This window comes from Ipomoea nil, unplaced genomic scaffold (assembly GCF_001879475.1).
Source record: "Ipomoea nil cultivar Tokyo-kokei standard unplaced genomic scaffold, Asagao_1.1 scaffold0926, whole genome shotgun sequence".
Taxonomy (NCBI): Eukaryota; Viridiplantae; Streptophyta; class Magnoliopsida; order Solanales; family Convolvulaceae; genus Ipomoea; species Ipomoea nil.
In genome coordinates this window covers 168,356-193,802 of record NW_017617354.1, presented here as the reverse complement: position 1 = coordinate 193,802, position 25,447 = coordinate 168,356, and the positions used below count along the sequence as shown (strand labels likewise).

At 35.8% G+C, this 25,447-nt stretch overlaps 1 protein-coding gene and 1 long non-coding RNA gene across 2 annotated transcripts; one reads left to right on the top strand and one right to left on the bottom strand.

The window, feature by feature from the left end:
* The first annotated feature begins 1,012 nt into the window (after positions 1 to 1,012).
* LOC109179524 lies at positions 1,013 to 21,390 on the top strand. The gene is made up of 3 exons (XR_002053914.1): positions 1,013 to 1,176; positions 5,027 to 5,032; positions 21,379 to 21,390. It is a non-coding gene; the product is annotated as an uncharacterized LOC109179524 (long non-coding RNA).
* A 366-nt stretch (positions 21,391 to 21,756) lies between these two features.
* LOC109179531 lies at positions 21,757 to 22,776 on the bottom strand. The gene is made up of 2 exons (XM_019329036.1): positions 22,465 to 22,776; positions 21,757 to 22,062 (listed from the first exon to the last, which is right to left on the bottom strand). Exons 1-2 carry the CDS (start codon positions 22,710 to 22,712, stop codon positions 21,852 to 21,854), a joined length of 459 nt encoding a protein of 152 aa, XP_019184581.1. The 5' UTR covers positions 22,713 to 22,776; the 3' UTR covers positions 21,757 to 21,851.
* Positions 22,777 to 25,447: the final 2,671 nt, after the last annotated feature.

Here is a 25,447-nt window from a genome sequence, read left to right as displayed (position 1 = left end):
TTATTTACACTAAGGGATAAAGTGAAGGAGCTAGGGTATGAAAATGTTGAAGAATTGAAGATGTTTGTCAATAGGTGTAATGAATTGATAGAGTTATTGAAAGATATTGAAGTTTGGGATCTACTGAAAGAAATTGAGCTGCATAAGAGGATTGGGATTTGGGTTGTGAGTTGTGAGTTAAATACATGTGAAGGTGAAACTGATGGAGTAGATGAGTCAGGAAGTGACTGTGATGGTGACTCTGATGAAGGTGGATGGGAATCTGATGGGGACTCTAATGCAGATGACATAGAGTTTGACATAAATGTTGATCCAACAGCAGAGTTTCCTGGGATTGAAAAACAAAATCCAGATTTAACATTGCAAAGTGATGGAAATATAGAAATCAATTTCTCAGATGAGGGTAGTGAGAAAGATAGTGATATTGAAGAACAACAAGAGTATAAACTTCCAAATTTCAGAGGGCAAACTGAGATGGCAACACCAAAATTCGGCCTTGGGCTAACCTTTGGTTCCAAGGAAGAATTTAAAGAGGCAGTTTATAACTATGCAATGTGTAATGGGAGGGAATTACTTTATGTGAAAAATGATAAGGTAAGATGCATTGTTGAGTGCAATGAAGTGGGATGCCCTTTTAGAATTAATCTTAGGAAACAAGCAACGGATTGGAGGATAACAACCATGTGTGATAAGCATGAGGGCTGCTGTTGGAGTAATGTGAACTATATGGCTAATTCCACAACTGTTGGTAAAAGATGGAAGATTGAAGTGGCATCACATGCTACTTGGACAGCCTCTGAATTTCTGAAAAAGGTGTCAAGTAAAGATGGAATAACAATATCTAAGAGGCAAGCCTATAGGGCACTTAAGAAAGCTAGGGCTGCCCTTTATGGTGAGGAAGAAAAGTGTTTCAATAAATTGTGGGGTTATTGCTTGGAGATTGAAAGGACTAATCCAGGTAACACTTACGATGTCAAATTGAGTGGTCTGAAGTATGATGCGAAGGAAATGTTTGTGAGGTTTTACATGTGTTGGAAAGCATGTAAAGAAGGATATAAGTACTGCAGGCCTATAATTGGGGTGGATGGGTGTCATTTAAAGGGACTACATGGTGGGCAGTTGCTGTTAGCCATTGGTGTAGATGGGAATGACAGTGTGTTTCCCCTAGCTTATGCAGTGGAAGAAACTGATGCATAGGTTGTCTGAATGTAGAAAACAAGCAATGAAATGGACTGAACCTATATGTCCTAGGATTGTTAAAAAAAATAGATGCTATTGAAAAAGCAGCTAGGGGTTATACAGTCATTCAAAGTGATGACAACTTTTTTGAGACACGAGAGGTAATGCATAGGTTATTTGAGCAACATGAGGTTGATTTGGGTAGAATGACTTGCACTTGTAGGGGTTGGGAGTTGAGTGGTATACCATGTAGACATGCCATAAGTGCAATATGGATGAAACATGGTAATGGTCCAGTTTATGATTATGTACATCCTTGTTACTTTGTTGACACGTACTTGAAGTCATATGGGGGTAGTATAAGGTCCATGGCAGGTCCTAATGAGTGACCTGAGAGTGATAAAGAGCCCCCTCTCCCACCACTCTACACTGCCAAACCAGGTAGACCCAAAAAGTTACGTTGAGAAAGAAAGGAGGTGATGAGGTTGCCAAAGTGGGCAAAGTTCTGAAAAGAAAGGAGGTGAGAAACAGTGGAGGTGAGGGCAAATCCAAAGTTGAGACACACCTTAACAGAGCTCATGTGAAGATGCACTGCACCAAATGCAAGAAAGAAAGTCACAATATAATAAAAGGAAGTGCCCTGAAGATCCTACTGTTAGGGAGAGGATGGTAATCTTTTTTAGTAATCTAATTCATTTTGTGTTGGTAGTTAACTGTATTGGTATTATGCTTATGCTTATTGTGTGATCTTTCTTATACAGGACAATCCAAAGAAAAGAGTGAGGGTGAAGACAACGAAAGGTCCACTTGGTGCCTCCTCTTCTACTGGCCCATCTTCAACTAATCTAATGGCACTGCCATTGCCAGCAGATCCAATGCTACAACCACTGCCAACAGATCCAATACCACAACCACGACCAACAGATCCAGAACAAGAAGATGATGATACTTGGTTGGCTAATATTGACCTTGATGCAGTTGTGTCACAACATCAAGTATCTACACAAGTCACTTATGATGAAATTGCTATTACAAGCCAGCCACCAACAGTAGAAGACACTCATGGTCAAGTGAGCAACTCTCTAACAAAACACTTGGCTAAGAAGAAGAAGGAAGTCATAATTCGGCGTAGAAGATATAACACACGTAACACATCTAAAACAAAGTTCCAAAATACCAGTGATGATCCAATTTACTTTGACTAAGGCATATGAATGGCTATGTATGACAGTATCATTTTGGTTTAGTCTTGGTAGTATAGTTAGTATCTCTAAGAGTGGTAGACAATGTTTTTTGGTTAAGTCTTGGTCAAATGTTTTTTTTTTTTTTTTTTTTTTTTTTTTTTGTAACTGCCAGCAACTCAACTTCATTGGCTATGTATTATATGTGTTTTTGGCTAAGTATTAAGGCAGTTTGAAAGCCAATTTTCCTTCAACCTGTTTTTGTAAACTTACATTTGTCAAGTTCACTTCAAATTACATTTGCAAATGTTTTTTTGCAACTGCCAACAGGTCAACTTCATTGGCTATGTATTATATGAGTTTTTGGCTAAGTATTAAGGCTATTTGGCAGCCAATTTCCCTTCAATATGTAAATGTAAACTTACATTTTCCAAGTTCACTTCAAATAACATTTACCAAGTTCACTTCAAATTTGTCAAAGTTTGGAAGCCAATTTCCCTTCAAATCTGTGATGAGTTTGCCAACTATATTAGCCAGTTAGGACCATACTGTCTGGGACCATAAAATTAACCAACCAACAATGGAAACAAATAGAAAGTAAACAAATTTTCAAGGAAATCCACACTACATAGGATCAAACTAGAAAGTCACAGTACATACAATAACTTCCCGACTGAATCTGGGAGCATTCTAACAATTCCAACATTATAACATTTGTCTGGGAGCATTCTAACCATTCATACTGAATTTGTAAACACATGAAATACAAAAAAAATTGCAATCACAATTGCAAACACAATTACACCATTGATTTTGCAACATGTCTTTCCCTTTGACTTCTCTTCTTTTTCCTTAGCAATGGCGTTTAACATGGCCTTTAATCTCTCCATTTCTTCTCTGTCTCTATTTATCCTCTTCAACAGGCCCGGTATTATACAAATTACCCTTGGACACATTGGAGGATCTGCCCATTCAAAAAAATCACATCCCTTCCTTCCCTAAAATCCAAAAAACAAATAATTGCAATTGAACGAACAAAAAATAAATAATATAAACAAAATACTCACCGAGGATTAAGAACAATGAAAAAACCTCCTTCTCGGATTGTGATCCGTCCAAGATGTTCGAATTACAAGCTCATTCCAACATTCACACTCTCGAATTTCTACGGATCCCCCAACATTATATCTTCTCCTCGTACAACTTGAACTAGATGACATTTTCTTATCAAGCAATGGAAATCTGATGAAAAGGGAGGAAGAAATTAGAGGAAGAAATGGGAGAAAGAATTAGCTCGACAGAGGGGAAGGGAAATATATTAGGGTTAGTAAGGGATGGGATGGGAGGGATGGGTTTCTTAATAATATGCTCGACAGAGTGTATTTTAGGGGTAAACAAAGAAAAAGACTACTTTTCCCTGGGATTTAATGCTTGAGACGGACAAACATAACGGAAGGACTATAGGAGGTCAATTTTAAAACTAGGAGGGTGACGGAAGGTCAAAATGAAAGTTTAGGACCATTGATGGCGGAACCACTAAACTCGAGGGACCTTGGCTGGTATTTACTCTTTAATAAATTATCGCTCATCCAGTTGCGTAAAAGTGTCTTGATTAACTTCAAAGCAGAAAATGCTCTTTCCACACTAGTAGTTGCAACCGGTAGAATCAAAGACAACTTTAGAAGCAAATGCACCAACGTATAGTCCAAATATCTTCCCGTTTCCACCAAATTTCCAACAAACAAATAACATATTAACATATAATTCATTATTCATGACAAATGCCTAACATAACATATAATTCCTCATTTCCTCACAGAATTATGTTGAATGAGTAACAGCCAAGAGGCAACATAATTCAATTAATTCCAAGCTAAAGGCCTAACAGCTAAATGCCTAAATGTCAGGTTCAACATAATTCCACATTATGCTAATTTCCAAGCAGCCAACAAAATGCCTAATTTGCCTATTTTGCCTCAGAGAGTCACATAATTATGTTGAATGAGTAAATGCCTATTTTTCCTAACACAACACTATCAACACTGTAAATTAAACCACATAATTCCTATTAAAGCCTAAACCAATAAGGAAATACACCATAGCTAACTCTGCAATTCGCCAATTCAACAAAGAAAATTAGGGCAAAATTAGGTGAATTGAACCTAGGCAGTGAGCAGACGAAAATTAAGCAAATTAAGCAAACAAATTGAAGTATTGAACAAAGGGTGAGAAGTTTGAGAATTGAGAAGACGAGTTGAACCTGGTAGTTGCGATTTGCGAAGCAACGGTGTGGGCCGTGTGGCAGGAAGGAGAAGAATCCAACGAGTGGTGGGCGGTGCCACAGTTGCGCTAGAGGTGGCGTCGTGGCGAGAAAGGCGAGGTCGCGTAGAGAATATATATATATATATATATATATATATATATATATATATATATATATATATATATATATATATATATATATATATATATATATATATATATATATATATACGACGTCGTTTTGGGGCTGTAAACTTTTGGGCAGTGGGGGTAGCGCACTGCCCCCATGGCAGGTCCGCCTCTGTACGTATATTTAAAATATCATAATAAGTAAGGGACAACCCAACCAAATAAGGTTTTAAGGTTTCAAGTTTGACTCTTACAGTGACACCAACATTGAGTAGGTAGGGGTGGACCGCAGACCCTATTGAATTTCCTTTGATCATCTTTCATTGAGTAGAAGTAATGAATAAGTTTAGTGTGAGATTGTAGTATAATACCTTTTAGTTAAAATGTAATATTTTGTATGAGCTGGTAGAAAAATCTTACTTAGTACATTTTAACTAAAAAATTACTCCACTACATTCAATCTTTTGTATAACATTTTCTTGTGATTTTTTCTTCTTGGGGAAATACTTTTTGCTTCATGTAGTAAGAAATTAAACAAGGTGAATTAAATGAACACTTTTGCATTTGCCAAGTGATGGATGTAACGTTTATCCGTTACTATTATTATAACATTAGGATAAGTTATGATAATATTCAGTATTTGATATGTGGTGCAACACAAATAACCTAATAGCTAGACTACCATTATGATTAGGAGTCTAGTTAGGGTTTAGGAGACCTAAAGACAATCAACCACAATGATGGCCAGTGGTTATATAAGGTCACTAGTCCTCTCACTGCTCACGATACATACCTCATACACCATCTAGAGAGAGCTGAGTAAAGTGAGAGACAAAATACTCGTTATCTCTGCAGCAGTCCGGATCGCTCAACCGTATCAGAAACTATGGCTGGAGGTTAGTCGATCTTGTAATCACATATTATATGATGCATGTGATATTTTAGTCTAACAGTTGGTATCAGTAGCCATAAATAATCTCTGCCTAGTTTTTTTTAATTGCTTAAGTATTTGCATATTTTATATACTTTGTTATATAATTGAGATTATGTGAATATTCTTTCGTATGCAATTATATTGTCTGGGCGGCTGGAAATTAAGTTTTTATTCCGCATTAAGAAACAAAAGAAAAAAAATTAATTAATTGGATAAATTTTTTATTGGAATCTGCTTCACCGTTTTTTTTCAATCCGATCGCCAGATTATGTGCTTGCCGGCGACCATTGTTGGCGGAGACGACGGAAATTCATAAACAAATTTTTTTTTTTGGGTTCGTCGTCATCCCTTTAGTTTCCGTCAACCATGGAGCTACTTTTGCCGGTGATGAAGACGGAGCAACGGCGACGCAGAGGAGTGTTCAGCCGGTCGGTACGCAATGTGGCAGGCGGCGTATGGACGACAGCGGTGTTAGCGTTGCATCGAGTCCATGCGGTGGCGGCGGCGCTGGGACTCCCGGCTACGCTGTTGCTATGTGGTCTCCTTCTGGTGACCTATGCACTGCTGCTGGTCTATGGCTGCTGTTCATTGCTGTTGATGCGCCCTGGTCCTTGCTGTTGCTGCACCACTTCTAGTCGCTATTGCTACGTTAGCAGATTAGTGAAGAAGATGATGATGATATGTTAATGGGCTGGGTCTGGCCCAATTTGGGCTAGACCTGGCCTCATTAAGGAAAAAATAATAATAATTAAAGAGAAAATTGTAATTTATGCCCCTCCATAATAGGCCAATTATTAATGTCACCCCTGAATTATTAGTGGTGTAAATATTGCCCCTCAATTATCAAAACAGTATATATATATTGCCCCCCCCCCCCCCCCCCTAACGGACATGTAGTTAGCCGTTATATTCCACCATTAAGTAAGGTTAAATAGGTAATTTACTTATTTTTTCCTATTTTCTACTTTCCCTTTCCCCCTTCCCCTTTCCCCTTTCCATTTTGTTCGCCGTTGCGGTTGGAGGACTTGGAGGAGAGACGACACCAGAAACTCAACTCAAACTTCTCTTACCTCATCCATAGCTTCCAACAAAACAACCATCAAAAACCATCTTCACATTCATCAAACAATCATCTTAAATTCATGTCTCCTCCAACCCCACCCTAACCAGCCAATACCCTTGGTGGTCTTGTCCAAGTTCTCCGTCTTCGGCGCTTGCGGCAATATCGGTAGGGTCAAATACATTCTCCTATCTACCCGTCACCCACAACTCAATTTCCAAACGTTCTCATCCATCATGGGCTTATCGCCGGAAAATTTCTGGTAATTTCATGAATTCAATCAACAAGAGTTTTTCGGCCGACATTTTTTTCACCGTTCTTGTACTGGTATTTTATTTTCTGGGTTTGATTTTTATAGCACTGCTGTGAATGAATATGTGACGGCAGTCTAAGAGAATGGCCTGCGAGATTCTTGAATTATTAGCGAATGTGTTGACGATTCACCATCAGAATGTGTTTAGTAAATTGCTAATGGATGAACAAAGCAACTCTGTTTTTTGGATGAACCACAACCCGCCCTGCCTGGAGCTCGTGAAAAACCTGATTGGGTTCGGAGAGCACACCGACCCTCAAATTATCTCCGTTCTGAGATCCAACAACACCTCCGACCTTCAAATCGCGTTGAACAAATGCAGCTGGATGTCGGTTCCCCCGACCAACACTCCTTCTTCATCAACGTCAGAGATTCTCTTCAGGACCGTCGTTTCCGTCGTTTTCTGTTGCCGGTGAAAATTGAGGGCCGGGTGTTGTTGGCAAGGAAACAGATTAGAGTTTCCCGCAGGTGTACCAAAGACTACAGGTGTTAGAACCAAAATCAAGAACACTAGCTTTGAGAACTCCATTTGTTGTTTGATGATTGTGTTTGAGTTTTTTGGATTTGAAGAAGGAGAAAGAAACGAGTTCTGGGGTTGGTTAGAATGAAAAGGAAAGAGAAAGAGGATAAACAAGATCGAAAAGGAAGAGGATGGGAAAATTTTAAAAAATAAAAGTTAAATATGAAAGTATCTATTTACCCTTACTTAACGGTGCAATATAACGGCTAACCATATGTCCGTTAGGGGAGGTGCAATATATATACCGTTTTGATAATTGAGGGGCAACATTTACACCATTAATAATTTAGGGGTAACATTGATAATTGGCCTATTATAGAGGGGCATAAATTACAATTTTCCCATAATTAAATCTGGGCCTGTTATGGTTTTGGGCCAAATCTGAATTGATATTTGGACTACATCAATTCATTCAGTTTAATATCATCATCATATTTGGACTTCTTCTAATCAAATTATCCAATTGAATTTTTTTTTACTAAGTCTATTATTAAATTATTATTCAACTTTGAATAATTATTCATTTTTAATTTTTCAGTTGAATTTTAATTTAATAATGTTTCAGATTAAATTGTATTAAGTGTTGCAATTTAATTGTGGAGTATTTTGTGAGTAATATGCATAATCTGAGCATGCTATGTATCTCTTTATTGCAATAATTATTTGACTGTTATAATTATATGCCTAGAAAAGCATGTTCATTAAGGATAAATTTAGAGCCTTTAGGTCTGAATTATATGCTTTGCATGATTTAGTACCTTTAAGTGAATTAGTGCCTTTCAGGTTAGATTATGCATATTATTACTTACTCTTCAGTTATTACTCCACTCGTGTTTTATAAAGTTCCTAAAGCACATAAAGTACATAAACAATTTGTAGTTTACCCTATTCAAAGCCTTATCCATAGGTGAAACTACTCTTTAGATCTCTCAAACGATTTTACTTCAAAAATGAGAACACAGGAATTAGGGAAGTTTCTTGGGGAGGAATACTAGTTCTATGGCCCTGGCTTAAAAGCCTTGTTGCTACTAGTCCCCTTGCGACGCTACTCTGTCTAAGGAGTTGGTTTTTAACCGAGCTTCGTCTCGACCAACTTTCCTGGGAGTATACCTAAGGATTGTCTATCATATTTTGGTTTAATCTGTTTGTTTATTAGGTTTTCTTGCTAATGTGATTATGTTCTTTGGTTAATTAAAGAGTAGCCACAACATCTTTAATTTTTCCAAAATTACATATTAAGTTTTACTCACATAAAGTTAATGCAAGAATATTGTAATTCACTCTGCGTGATATGGCAAAATTTAGCCCACAGGCAATTTTGTTATATTTGTAGGGTTAATTAGGATGAAATACCATACTATGATCATAATTTGCCCACAGAGATTATGTATCGGTGGTGAGCTGTCGTAGGATCCCAAATTAAAACCTTACAAACGTAGTAGCGGGAGTAAGGATCGATCCCACGAGGAGTAACTAGTTTAACTTTTGTGCTCAAGGAAATAATCGGGGGTTTGGAAAATAACGAGAATAAAGATTAAGTAAAAGATAATTTAAATAAACAAGAGATTAAATAAATCGAATAAAGCAATGAAACTAATATATTGAAAGCACTTATAATAGAAATCCTTGGTTAGTAAAGATCCACCACCGGAATTTAACACTGATCATTGATTAGTAAAGTAATTGATATGCAATTGAATATTTGTCGTGAAATTATTTCATTTCCGTTTTCCCTTAGTTGTAGGTAACTAAAGCACACACGGTTTAATTACCCCTAACTACTAAATAACCTAAGACAAGCGCTATAGATTTAATTTAATAGCAGCAATAGGAACTAGGAAAACCGACAAACAAAATAACACAAGCACAAGCGGTTGCATTTAATTTAGGAAAATATTCTACCCGAGTCCAATTATCACTAAGCCGTCAATAATTAACCCAGTTGCTACTGAATATTAGAATAATTCGTAGCACAACATTATCTAATATAGCAAATAATTATATCAAGTAAATAACTAGTAGGCCTCCCTAGCAATTAAATGATACAACTATTCAAATAACTTAGAAGAATATTTAATACCCAAATGCATAAAAATTATATAATAAAAATAAATAAGTAATCTTACAGCATAATCAATTCCGGGGCTTCAATTCACTAAACCAAGCAAAAGAAATTAGCAATGAATGGACATTGATAACAGCTTTACAGAATAATCGAGAGGGGAAGAATGAACGATTTTACAATAGAAAATTCCTACTATTTATAGCATTCTAAAAATAGGCTCAATGAACCTCAACCATCCATTTTCCTACTCTTCAGCCTCACGTCCGAAGTCATCCACTTTGTCTGCTGCCTTAATCGCATGATGGAATTGAAACATTCAATTTGCTTTTGCTGGACCAAACTAATCTAACATTAATATATATATATATATATATATATATATATATATATATATATATATATATATATTGTAAGATTTTCCCTAATAATATATATTATATATTATATATTAGGGCCTTAATTAAGTGATGCAAGTTGACTAGGCTTATTAAGTGTTCTGGTTGGACTTAATAACTAGTAGTTGTTAGTCAACCAAACTCTGTGCCTAATATAACCTGGATTGATGGGATACAGGATTATGGATTAGATAGAACATTCAGTTACGGTACTCAGACCGCTCAGTAGATACCGATACACCATCTAGGGTTCTGAGTAAGGTCTGAGACAAAACATGGCTGACGGTTTACCGTTAAGAGGCAACACAACAGGAACATCAACTATGACTGGAGATCAACACGGCTACGCTTCCGCTATCATACGAGGTTAGATTTCTCGTATACTATGGTACATATAGTTAGACTATTGTATATCTAACATTTGGTATTAGAGCCTTTATAATCTCTGCCTGGTTGGTTATTTTGCCTTAATCAACGACGTTTAATTTATTGTTATATACATCGAGTATTGTATATATTTTGCTTCCCAACTTTCAATCATAATCTTTTAAGTCTTCAAAATATGCATACAGAATATGTCAATTTGGTTTTGATATAATTAAGCAATCTGTTATGTATATTTTGGAATTTGGATAGATTATTTGTAATTGATTGTTGTACTGGTAGAATTATCTATGATTGTTTGAACTACTGAATCAACATTAAGCATGTTCATCTCCTACTGCCATGTTTTATCAATGAGGCAGGCGACGGTGGAAAATTTAATAAAAAAAAAAATTCAGTTCTTCTGTTTTTATTTATTTTTCCCTTCCGTCGGTTTTTTCCCCTCACCAGCATTAAGGATGTTGCTGGTGTGTTCTCCCGTCTCCGTCGCCATTCCTCGTCCAGAACATGTGGTCGTCTGCGGTTGGTCTGCGTTGCCACTCAGTTTTTCTGGGAGGCGTTAGTTGTTGGGGGAAATGCAATCTGAGAGAATGGCTTGCTTGCTGCTGCTTCTATTCTTTCCTTCTCTCAACGGCGCCGCAGGTGGGTTATTTGTGATTAGCTTGGGTCGTGGCTAGACCTGGACCATTTATTCTGATATTAGGTCTATTTTGGATTTTGGGCCTATTTAATTTTTCTTCCATGATTCTCTTATTTCATTTGGGGAAATTTGGGTCTTTAGTTTATTCCCCAAATGAACTCTTTTAATTCATAGACTATATATTAAATTATCATTCACTTTGGAGCAAAATATTAAGTTTTAATTTGCTATTTGAATTTTAATTTAATATTGAGGTTTACATTTAATTGCCTAAAGTATTGCAATTTATTTAGGATATATGTGTTAATAATATGTTAATATGCAAATTCAAGCATGCTACGTATATTCATAAATTATTGTTATAATTATACATTCATAATAGCATGCATTAAGGTTGGATTTAACATATTATTAACTCATAAATTCATTATTAAATATCGTTCAATTTTGGATCAGTAGGTCAATTTTAGGCATTATGACCTACTAAACCAGCTTGTTTGGTTTCCTCTTAATTTTGAGCACATTTTAGTTTTATGTGTCTTTGGGAATTTAGAACCAATTTTGAACAAGCTATTCAGGACCTATCTTCGGTCATTAAAGTATGGATCCCACCATTTTGATTGATATTTTAATAATAATTATAGCTCCTTATAACATGTTTATTAAGTTTTAATTATTACTAACTACCATATTTTGGTATTCATCGTTGGTAATAATATTAAGTTTTGGGTCTACTTCAGTATTAGACCATTTTCCATCCATGTTATAATTCACTTGGGCCATTGAGATTTATGAGCCTAATTTGAGTGATTAAGTGCTATAATTATTGTCTTGGCCTGTTTAGAGACATTAAGGATTTAATTCTTATTTTGGCCATTAAGAACTACAACTATTGTTTAAGTTGATTAAATTTTTAATCTATCAATAGTTTTCAGGGCCTTAATAATAATATTAAGTCTTTAATTAATGGCAAAAGCAATATAGTTGGTAAATTGTCAAAATAATGGTAATTTGGTTATTACCTAACTTCAGTCTCCCTAAGTATTATAATAGTCATGGTTAATTATTATGTGGTAAATTGAGATTAGTATTTGGCATCTCTTAATTACAGTGTTGCCATTTATTAAGTTAATATAAATTCGGCATTATTAATTACTGTTATTAAGTTTATGGACTAATCTTATTTTATTACCTTTCATAATAATTATTATTTCATGGTAATCTGCTATATTTGGTACATTGGCATGATTACCACTTCATTTTACATGACTATTAATGTTGGTAATTAAGTCCTACCAATAAATTTTAAACGTACCATTGGACGCTTCATCGAGTTTGTTGGCACCGACAGTAAAGATTGGAAGAATTCTGGAGTCTTTTCTTCTCTTGCGGATCGTCATCGTTGTTAGTGCAATGGGCAGATGCAATTTGTATCATTAAGGTTAGCCATTAATTATCTTTTATGGTTATTATTGATAATTAGTGCTATAGTTACACTTAACCGCTATTTTGGACTAGTCACATATTTTATTTTTAGAAAAATGGAAACATTAAAAAGTGCATTACCATACTTTAGTTTGTCGTTACTAATGTTAATAGTGATTATAATGTTACTTATTGCTATTAGTAATTAATTAATTAATGATGACATTAATATTGTTATGGTATTCAGTTATGCACCTTGAACTGTTTCCAAATAAATTTATGTGACAATATTCCAGTTAAGAAAATATTTTTCTTGACACTAATATTTTTCGGATTTCAAATTTTATTAAGTTTTCAAAATTTTCGAAAACGTTCATAAACGTTAGCGGTTTTAACCATTAGTTTTCCATATTTAGTCTCTTACATAATGTGATAATATTATTATGGCTATTTATTGCTATTTTGGTTATTTGCAATTTTGCCATTAATAATAATAATAATATTATTAACTGAGTTATGGAGAGTGATTTTGAATCAATTTAGTAATCTTGGAAAACATATTTTCTTGGCAATTGACTATTGCCATTAATTCCATAATTCATTTAGTTCTTGGAATTATGATTTTAGCTCTGGTTGCCCATGTTTGGTTAAGTATGAATATTTGGTATCAATTCATATTCTTTAGTTGGTTCATACTTTCTAGATTGTTTTATGCATTCGATCACATTAAGTACATAATATTAAGTTTAATTATGTAATTAGGGTTTATGAGATTTTAATTTACAAATGCTAGCATATCCTTTTGGTTTGATATTGTTTGAATTTGTAAATACAGTTATTTCTCATAAATTTGATCTTTATGCATTAAAACATTTTCCCATGGGCTTACAGTTTAAAAAAAAAATTTTAAAGTATATATTCAGTACATTATTATTCAAAATGTTGGGTCTCTTTTGGTTTGGACTCATCGGTGTTTGAATATTAAGTTTATACTTTAAAATCTCATATTGTAAATTGCTTTAAGTTATGCAATTTATTTGGAATATATGAGTTTAATGTTTAATTTTATGCATATTCGTCCTAAGCATAATATTATGTTTTAAATTATGCAATTTTATTATGCTGTTAGCAATGCAAACTTTGAGATGGAATTATATTAGTTCCTATTTAAGTTGGACTTAGGCATAAACTTTAGTTGCGGTAGTGCCTGAATTTAAGCACGTTTAGTCCGCTAATTTATTTCACCATTTAAGCTTTAATCATAGGTGAACCCTACAGTTTTCTGGTGTATACCATACAGTTTACTGGTTTATACCCCAAACAGTTATACATTAAGTATATATGAATCGGTGAGGCATACTAGTTTTAATGGCCATGACTTAAGAACATCTTGTGTCATTAGTCTCCTTAAATTGATACTCTACTTAAGGAATTGGTTTTCAGTGAGACTTAGTCTCTAACCGCCTTTCCTTGGAGTATATTTAGATTTTCCCATCACAATCTGGTATAATCTGTTTGTCAAAATTTTAAGTATTTCTTGTCAATGTGATTTTATTTCGGTTTATTAAAGAATAGCCAAAGCATCTTTAATTTACTGAAATATCTTGAGTTTTCAATCTTGGTTAATTAAGGAAATGCTACAGCATATTCAGCTACCTAAGATTATTAAGTTTTAATTACATAAAGTTTAGGCAAGGATTTGATAATTGTCTAGTGATCTTATAATTTTAATTTGGTTTGGGAGTAGCCACAACATCCTTAATCTGTTAAAATTATATATTAATCGGTTTATTTTGATCACATAAAGTTTTGGACATATCATTTGTGATTAATTGTATGTAATATGATGAAATTTAGCCCACAGGCAATTTCGTTATATTTGTATAATTAATCAGGATGAAATACTGGACTACGGTCATAATTTCGCCCACAGGCAATTATGTATCGGAATGTAGTTTAGTAGTTTTATCAGTGACGATAGAAATAAATCAATTTATTTACTTTATGGTTATTTGTAAATAATTTCCAATTCTATCATGAAGTTTAATTTTATGATGTAAACTTTAGATCATATTTCTTAATTTGCCCACAGGGATTAAGAAAAGGAACATGATTTTTTATCATAATGATAGTAATGAATTTTATTGACTAAAACTTTAGCCTACAGGCAAGTTTTATGTCATTTGATTCTTCAACTCATTTGATAATGGTTTCATCATAAATAACATTTTTCAGTTGGATCTAATTGAGTAAAACTTTAGCCCACAGGCAAGTTTTATGTCACTAGATTCTTCTGGCTCTTTAGTAATTGAGATAGAATATTATCATAAGGGTTTAATTGGATTTAATAGAATTAAAACTTTAGCCCACATGCAAGTTTTATGTCAATAAATCCTTCAACTCATTAGATAATAATTTTATCACAATTCTTAGAAATTATAAATTTAGTTCAATTATAATTCTAAGTTTCATGGTTTGCATTGGCAAAACATGTATTCAGTCACTTCCCAAAATTTAGTCACTTCTAATAATTGATCCACGAATCTTGCTCGGTTCTTCGGACTAACTGTAGTAAGTTACGTGATTTGACATACATCTTTTGGATTCCATTAATAATAAAATGTATCTTTTGAGCCAAATTCTAACTTGGTTTTGGAAGGTGTATTTTTATTTTAGTATGTCCAACTATGGTGGGGAATTATATCTTCATTATTTAGTTGGACTTTAATTGGAACCAAAAATTGATTATTTAGTATGTCCAACTAATGGTGGGGAATTATGTCTTCATTTGTTAGTTGGTTAATAAATCAATTATGAGTATGTATATTATTAAGTTTACTTTATTAATTTCGCTGAAGAATGTTTTAATCAGTGGGAGTGATCATTTAGAAAAATATCATTAAGATACTCCACTAAAGCTTATGGATTTAATTGGCTTCATATGTTTCAAATTGGATTGTATGTTACACAATAAGTCCAAAATATTCCACAAGTATTAATCTTGTATTTGTTCATATAAATTCATAAGTTCAAATTATTGAACATTTGGTTGTGCAACATATTTATGAAAATGTTGCAACAATATTATGAAATTTATTAGAACAAAAGCATTTAACTCGTGGGGCAATGTCATTTAATAAATTCTTCAGTGATTAATAGAGTCTTTAGTTTCTTCAAAATTGATCTTGTGCCATTTCAGTTGTAAGGCTCAAAACAATTTTGTGGGACGTATAAGTAAGACTCATTATGTTCAGTTCATTTAAAATGGACATTGAAGTTATTTGGGAAGTTATGGTGTATGATTAAGATTCCAAATTTATGGACTTAGACCTTTGGTTTATTGTCTAAGTTATTGGAATGCTTCTGTGACTTGACTATCTTTTGGCTATTTTTGATGAGTGGGAGTGAGAGACGTGTCAACTTCTAGCTCTTAGCTGTTAGAGATAGTACTTAAAATTAACTTATAAAGAAGTCGTGGAATATAGTTAGCATTATGCTAACATTAAGAGATCTCTACTTAAGGCATGCTTATAAAGTTTTAGAGATCATACAGTGTACTCTTTTGTACAATTTGGATGCGTTTTCTCCTTCAGTTGTGCACATAATGTATTTTGAGAAACATCCCTTAAGGTACCGAGAATAAACATAGGGTTTGTTCATTAAGGACCTAAGTTGGAGAATTAAAATGCATGTGACCATAATGGATACTACTCTGATTAAATAGAGGGCATATCACTATGATTCGTGTGTTTTGTTCTTTGATGAAGGTTGTGCTAGTACTTGCACCAAGTGGGAGAATGTAAGATTTTCCCTAATAATATATATTATATATTATATATTAGGGCCTTACATAAGTGGTGCAAGTTGACTAGGCTTATTAAGTGGTCTGGTTGGACTTAATAACTAGTAGTTGTTAGTCAACCAAACTCTGTGCCTAATATAACCTGGATGGATGGGATACAGGATTATGGATTAGATAGCACATTCAGTTACGGTACTCAGACCGCTCAGTAGATACCGATACACCATCTAGGGTTCTGAGTAAGGTCTGAGACAAAACATGGCTGACGGTTTACCGTTAAGAGGCAACACAACAGGAACATCAACTATGGCTGGAGATCAACACGGCTACGCTTCCGCTATCATACGAGGTTAGGTTTCTCGTATACTATGGTACATATAGTTAGACTATTGTATATCTAACATGTATATATATATATATATATATATATATATATATATATATATATATATATATATATAATATACTAGTACAGTGCGTAATATATATATATATATATATATATATATATAATATACTAGTACAGTGCGTACTATATATGCTATAAATTATATATTTTATATATATATATATATATATATATATATATATATATATATATATATATATATATCTAGTACTATATTAGCTCATTAGTTATTAAACTCTAAAAAGAATTAATTATTAAATAGTAAGAGATAATTAATGCAAAATTATTATAAAGATGTACCTAAAATATGAGTAAAAAATATGCCCGTCAATCGGCATATAGTTTTGGTAGTTTTGTCATTAAGGGTGGAAAAAATTAAAATCGCACCCATTCCGTTTCCACCATTCAGTTTTGGTAAATTCATTATGCGTAAAAATTTAGCCCACAGGCAATTTTTATGGCATCCGAATTTATCTTTTGCATAATTTTACATTGGTAATATTATGTACCTCAGTATCTCTCTCTAATTTTTTGTGCCTCGAAAATTCTAACCAAGCATTAATTATTATTCTTTACAGCAACTCATCCTGTCACCCAAACACAAATTAATGTTCCAATCCTTAATGAAGATAACCACAAAGAGTGAAAAGATGATATTCTCTTGCAATTAAGATTATTAGAGTTGGATTACGCTGTTCTCAATGAGGAACCCCCTGAGGTTACTGAAGAAAGCACTGTCGAAGCCAAGCAGCTTCACGCACAATGGGAGAAATCCAATGGATTATGTGTGCTCTTTATTAAGTCAAGAATTTCCAGAAAATTCGTTTTTGCTTTGAGGACATTAATAAAGCGAAACCCTTGCTCAAAGCTATCGATGATAACTTCATTGAATCAAAGAAAGTTTTGGCAAGGACTATAATCATGAAGTTGAGAAATTTGCGTCTTTCCACTGTCAAGGGAACGCGTGAACACATTATGCAACTCAGGGATATTGCGGCTCAATTAAAGGAGTTGGAAATCATTCTACCAGATGATTATTTGGTGTTTTTTGCACTTGATACCCTCCCTCAGGAGTACAATCCTTTTAAGATTTCCTACATCACACAAAAAGTGGACTGGTCTATCAATGAATTGATAACCAGGTGTGCAATGGAGGAACAAAGGCTTGTGGCTAAGCTTGGGTGTGTTCCATCTTCTTTTGTTTGTTTCGAATCTAACATGTCAGAAGTTAATACTAATTCTTGGTGGGTTGACTCTGGTTCAACAATCCACATTGCAAACTCTTTGCAGGATATGACAAAACTGAGACAGACGTCGGGAACTGAGTGTAGCATCTTCTCTGGAAACAAGATTGCATCACCAGTAGAAGCTGTCGAAGTTTGCATTTTAGTTTTGGACAATGGTTTTGTAATGACGTTAGAAAAGACATTTTATGTTCCTAGTTTTTCTAGGAACTTAGTTTCAGTATCTAGACTTGTACCCTTCGGATATTCTTTTGAATTTAATACCAATAATATCAAGTTATTTCATTATTATACTTGTATTGGTACTGGTACATTGTCTAATGGTCTTTTCCGTCTTAAATTAAAGAATGATTCAGTTTACAATTCTTTACATGTTCAAAACGGCACCAAACGGTGTAGTATTAACGACAATTCCTCAATGTTGTGGCATCGGAGATTAGGTCATATCTCCCTTGAGCGTATTAAAAGGTTAGTAAAGGATGGAGTACATTTTACTCTAGACTATACTGACTTTGAGACTTGTGTTGACCGCATTAAGGGTAAGCAGACAAACAAGTCAAAGAAAGGTGCCAATAGAAGTTCAACGTTGTTGGAAATTATTCATACTGACATATGTTGTCCTGATATGACAATACCTGGTCGGAAATATTTCATCACCTTCATTGATGACTTCTCAAGATTTTCCTATGTGTATTTACTTCATCATAAACATGAAGCATTGGATGCCTTTAAATCTTTTAAAGTTGAAGTTGAAAACCAATGTAACAGGAAAATACACATAGTTAGGTCTGATATGGGTGGTGAATACTATGGTAGATACACTGAGAATGGACAAGCACCTGGTCCCTTTGCTAAGTTTCTTCAAGAGCATGGGATTGTTGCCCAATACACCATGCCTGGTTCTCCGGACCAAAATGGTGTAGCTGAAATAAGAAACCAGACTCTTCTGGATATGGTGCGGAGTATGCTTAGCAACTCTAAGCTTCCGAAGTCGTTGTGGGATGAAGCACTTAAGACGGCAACGTATATATTAAACCGTGTTCCAACCACGGCTATCCCTAAGACACCATTTGAGTTATTTAAAGGTTGGAAACCGAGTTTGCAACATATGCGTGTTTAGGGATGTCCGTCTGAGGTGAGGATATATAACCCACACGAGAAGAAACTTGACCCAAAGACGGTTAGTGCTTTCTTTATTCGATATGCACGATCTTCTAAGGGTTATAGGTTCTATTGTCCATCTCATACTACTAGGATAGTGGAATCAAGGAATGCTAAATTTCTTGAAGATGACTTGATTAGTGGGAGTGATCGGTTTAAGGACTTAGTTCCTTCCTTCGATCATACTGACTCTCAACCTTCTACGTTATCTGGTGGGGTTGTACTTATCCGCAGTGCTCTTTTAGTTCCGCCTGCAGATATACCACCTACTGTTGAGGTTCCACAAACTGTTGAGGATCAACCTTTGGAAGAACCAGTCCAGGACTTACAGCAACCGCCTGAACTAGTTTTCGAACCAATGGTTGAACCAACTCAGGATATACAGCAAGATTCTGAGCCGATGCAGACTGAACCAATTCAAGAACTGCCACAAGTTCCTGAAGAGGTAGTTGACCTACAGCCTGTGCAAGGCGGTGGAGGTCCAACCTTAAGACGGTTTACTTGGATAAGGCGATCAGCAGTTCCTAGTTATTATGTTTCGTATCTACAAGAATCTAACATAGGGGCCAAAAATGATCCTGAACATTCTCGCCACAAATTGTGCACAGTCTGACTTATGGTTGGAAGCCATGAAAGATGAAATGAATTCCATGAAGGACAATGGAGTTTGGGATCTTGCTGAGTTGCCTAATGGGGCCAAGGCCGTTGGTTGTAAATGGGTCTTTAAGGCTAAAAGAAACTCATTAGGCAACATTAAGAGATACAAGGCCCGGCTTGTTGCCAAGGGATTTACTAAAAAAAAAAAAAGAAGGAATCGATTACAAGGAGACATTTTCTCCTGTATCAAAGAAAGGTTCATTTCGGGTCATTCTGGCATTAGTTGCACATTTCAATCTTGAGTTGCAACAAATGGATGTGAAAACCGCTTTCCTAAATGGTGATCTAGAAGAGGAGGTTTATATGAAACAACCTGAAGGTTTCTCTTCTAGGAGTGGTGAGCATTTAGTATGTAAGCGTATGAAACAAGCCTCCCGTCAATGGTACATCAAATTCGATGGGGTAATTTCTTCATTTGGTTTTGTTGAAAATCCCTCAGATAACTGTATATACCAAAAGGTGAGTGGGAGTAAAATTTGTTTACTTATTTTATATGTGGATGACATCTTACTTGCCACCAATACAGTCCGGGGTTAGACTATTGGTAAGCTGTAAAGAGGGTTCTAAGGTATCTAAGATGAACCAAAGGTTACAAGCTTGGGTTTAGGCAGACGGACAATTTAGATGTTGTCGGTTATTCAGACGCGGACATCGCTGGCTGTGTTGATTCTCCAAATCAACTTCATGGTGCGTCTTTATTATGGCCAGTGGGGCTATCTCATGGAGAAGTGTTAAACAGTCCGTAATAGCTACTTCTACCATGGAAGCCGAGTTCGTTTTCAGTTTCGAGGCAACTTCATAGGGTGTTTGGCTAAAGAATTTTATCTCTGGGCTTAGAATTATGGATTCTATATCTAAGCCATTGAAAGTCTACTGTGACAACTCAGCTGCAGTCTTCCTAGCTAAGACCACAATAGTGGGAGTCAAATTAAGTACATCGACATCAAGTTCTTAGAAATTAGGAATCGTGTCAAAAATAAAATTGTATTTATTGAACACATTCATACTGGGTTGGTGTTAGCAGATCCCTTGACTAAATGCATGCCTTCAGTTAAATTCAAGGATATGGTTCAGAAAATGGGACTTTCATACTTTGTGATTTGTATATACATTCAGTTTCAATAAAATTCTTTGGCATTCAGACATTTTTCTCAATTAAGTGTGTACACCTTCATTTGCTTCATATTGATGAGAAAATGTACTTCAGGGACTTGGAATAAACATAAGGTTTATTTCGTTGGGTTTTGTTTCCTAATTAAGTGCCCAATGGTAGTTTGCATTTGATCATAATGGATACCCCTCGTGCTAATGAGAACATATCATTATGGTTGGTGTTTTTCTGTTATTGAGTGGTAGTGCTTGCACCAAGTGGGAGAATGTAATGTTTATCCGTTACTATTATTATAACATTAGGATAAGTTATGATAATATTCAGTATTTGATATGTGGTGCAACACTAATAACCTAATAGCTAGACTACCATTATGATTAGGAGTCTAGTTAGGGTTTAGGAGACCTAAAGACAATCAACCACAATGATGGCCAGTGGTTATATAAGGTCACTAGTCCTCTCACTGCTCACGATACATACCTCATACACCATCTAGAGAGAGCTGAGTAAGGTGAGAGACAAAATACTCGTTATCTCTGCAGCAGTCTGGATCGCTCAACCGTATCAGAAACTATGGCTGGAGGTTAGTCGATCTTGTAATCACATATTATATGATGCATGTGATATTTTAGTCTAACAATGGATCCCCCATCAACATATCAAATAAAATTTCTATGCAATATATAATATATACTTTTGTTTATTTTATTTTTCATATAGTTATATTGAAATATATTTTGTTGTTAGTTTATTATTTTAATTTTCTTATTGTGATCATCTTCTTGTGAGTCACCCTCTCAAATTTTGAAAAGAGTAAGTGGAGGGGTGACCTACATCATGATTTTCTACTTGAAATACTTAAATATAAATTTTACAAAAGTATTTATATTTAATATGATATTGAGTATATACAATTTGAAATCTTGAGTAGAACTTGAAAATAATAAACACTTCGATTTCCACATACATTATTGTGTTTGTTAGGCGGATGACTTAGATGTATCAACAGCCAAACAAATTCTGATTGCTTGCTCGACACCATGGTTCAATGTCGTAGCAGCAGATGCGTCTTCTTTCAAATCTTTGAGTGCATTAGTGCAGTCTTCAAGGCTGGTTAGTGCTGCTGAGAGTTGGAAGTTCAACTTACCATCCTCATTCCCCTTCTTAGCTGTCTCCATGCTCTCCTTCAATCTGATACAAATTATATATATATTGGTCATCAGCTTTGGTCGACCCTAACTGTAGAAGACACCTTTAAACCCGTACCATACTCAGAATAATCATCATTCGAACCGGGCCAACCCAATTAAGGGGTAAAGTGCTGACCGCAAATTATGCTGTGGAAACGTGTTCACCATGCGCATGGTAAACACAGGATAGATCCATAATTTCTACGCTGTAGAAATTATAAATCTACTGTATAGAAATTATGGATGTACTCATAACACGGTGAACACGGTTCCACAGCATAACTATTGAGTGCTGACCAGATTGGTTTTTTCATAGTTCGAACTCCCGACTTCGAGTACACGGCTAGCCTCTTTTGATTTGCATGCATGCAATGCATATTAATTAATTGATAAAGATACTTACTTGTCTTCTGTGTCTTTGTAGGCCTCTTGGCAATTGGGATTTCCTGACTTACTGGTCTTTGCTAGTTCACTCTGAGCCTCAGTTATGGCATTGGTTATTGCCTGGTTCCAGTTTGGTGCTCCCTTCACCATCTTCTCACAAAGCTGTTTGTCAATGGCGGTGGCACAGAAGTTGTTAGCGGCATCAGCATGGAAGGTTAGATAGACAACAGACAATAATGCCACAATGCATCTCTTCAAACCCACCATCCTTAGTTGTGATTTGCTTCACAAAAAGATTTATTATTATTATTTTTTTGTTCTTGATGTTCAAGATTTCATTGTCTGGAATGAAAGATGCTGGGAGGAGATAAAATATATGTATGCAAAAGAGAAATTGAAGGATGTTCTCAAGATACTATGCAGTTAGCCCCTTTTTCCTCATAATATGTATTGAAAATTTCAAGCTAAAACTCTAATGATTGTTAGCCACAAAACTTAATTTATTGTTAATAAATCGATATAAAGATACACGGAGTAAATAACTAAACAAAATTTCTATGTGATATATATATATATATATATATATATATATATATATATATGTGTGTGTGTGTGTGTGTGTGTGTGTGTGTGTGTGTGTGTGTGTGTGTGTGTGTGTGTGTGTGTGTGTGTGTGTGTAATAGACTCTTGTTTATTTTGATTTTATATAGTTACATGAAATATATTTTGTTGTTAGTCTCTTTAGGTTGGAACATTTTATTATTAAGAAGGGGAATGTACAAATAGACCATCGATGAGAAATAGCAATTAAGTCATCAAATTTGGAAAAACTCCAAATCAATACACGAACTTGAAAAAACGTTACAATTAGCATTTTTAACAAGTAAATGTCCAGTTCCCTCGACTCTTATATTACTAGTCTACCAGGACTCTACAAGTTTAATAGGACTCTCTTTCTATCTTCCAATATTATCATTGTACAGACTTGTATTACATTGATTACTGAATTCCAATCCTCATCTGGTATCAGTTGTTTCCAGGTCTTTTATCACTTTTTTTCATGGCAGCCTTGGGTACGAATGATGACGGCTCTGTTCGTGATTCTTCCGAACGTACTGTTATCGAGGCTGCTCCTGCCCCCGTTTTCCCAAACAATATCCTTTCCTCCGCACACCACTTTGTTTCCCTTAAACTCACCGCGTGTAATTATGTATTTTGGAGGACACAGATGCTCTCGTTATTGGAGGGTCAGGGTTTGCTCGGTTTCGTCGACGACACCTATCCTTCTCCGGCGGTCACTGCGTCGGCGGCTTCGACGGCGGACAGTGGTGGCGCGGACCCGGTAGCGTCCTCTCTGCAGGTTCAGTGGCGTCGGGAGGATCGGGCAATCCTGTCTCTTCTAATTTCCTCGCTCTCCGATGAGATGATACCCTTGGCGGTTGGTCGGTCGTCGTCACGAGCGTTGTGGTTGGCGATAGAACAGTTGCTGGGTTCAGCGACTCAGTCCCGTACTCTGCGTCTGCTCAGCAAGTTGCAGGGTTTGGCACAAGGCAGCTCCTCCGTCTCAGATTATCTTTACCGTGTGCAGATGTTGGTGGAGGACTTTGCATTTACCGGACGTCCTGTGACACTCGACGATCAGAAGCTGTATGTTTTCCGTAGCTTGCGGCCGGAGCTTCGTCCACTGGTGGCTCCATTGACGTGCAGTTCTCCGGTCACTTTGACGGAGTTGGTTGACTATTTAGTCTCGCAGGAGTTCATTTGTGCCGGTGGAGGTGACTTTGGTGCACCGGCTGCTATGGTGGTTCGTCGTGGTCGTGGTAGTCGCGACGGGAACGGTCAGTCTTGCGGCGGTGGTGGCTCGAGCAATGGTGGTCGCGGACGTGGAGGTCGGGGGCGTGGTCGTGGTCGCTCCCGTCTAATATCCAGTGTCAGATATGTAATGGTCAGGGACATTCTGCTCTAACGTGTTATAGCAGGGTTTCTGAGTCGCCGAGACCTCAGGCGCATATGGCTTATTCAGCAGATGATGGTGACTCGGTTGGCTCTCATAAGTGGTTTCCTGACACCAGGGCTGCGAACCATGCTACTTCTAACCCTACTATGTTGTCTTCGACTGGCAGTTATGACGGTTCTGACACTCTGAGAGTCGGCGATACTTAATGTTGGCTCTGCGTCGATAGCCTCTTCCTCTAAATTGTTCAAGTTAAATGATGTTTTACATGTTCTCGGTCTGTCCTCTTCTTTGTTGTCTATTTAGAAATTCGCTAAAGATAATTGTGTCTTTTTTGAGTTTCACCCTACCTCTTTCTTTGTGAAGGACCTTTTGACCAGGGAGGTTCTTTATAGGGGGAGTGCTTCGGGGAGTTTATACACCTAGCCCACGTCGCGCTCTAGTCCGTCTTCTCATGTTGCTACACATGCATCGTCTTCCGTTTGGCACATGCGGCTTGGTCACCCACACACGCGAGTTTTGCGTCAAATTTTGCAATCTTCTAATGTTGTTTTGTTTAATTCTAGTGAATTGTCGAACATCTGTTCAATGTGTCAGTTAGGGAAGTCTTCCTGTTTTTCTTTACCCCGTGTTGTTACTTCCAGTACTCGTGTTTTAGAGTTAATATACACTGATATTTGGGGCCCTGCGCCATTACATTCTGTGAATGGTTATCATTATTTCGTATTGTTTGTGGATGATTATACGCGTTTTATATGGTTTTATCCTATGCGTGCGAAAACGGATATTTGTTCTATCTTTGAATTGTTTCAGTCACAAGTTGAGCGTTCTTTTTCTCAAAAAATAGCTTCTGTTCAGTCTGATTTAGGGGGGAATACAAAAAGCTCCATTCACTTTTGTGTCTCTAGGTATTCGTCACAGGCAGTCCTGTGCGTATACACATGAGCAGAACGGTCGGTGTTAGGAATAAAGTGTAATAGTTTTGATATGCCAAGTTTGTATTTGTAGAACCCCCAATTTTATTTGTTTAGGTCTAGTAGAGTCTTGG

Excerpts from the sequence above, each read along its gene's own strand:
- LOC109179531 (XM_019329036.1), bottom strand. The coding sequence starts at position 22,712 with ATGGTGGGTTTGAAGAGATGCATTGTGGCATTATTGTCTGTTGTCTAT. Across the intron at positions 22,063-22,464 it reads TACAAAGACACAGAAGACAA|ATTGAAGGAGAGCATGGAGA; the intron begins GTAAGTATCTTT and ends AATTTGTATCAG.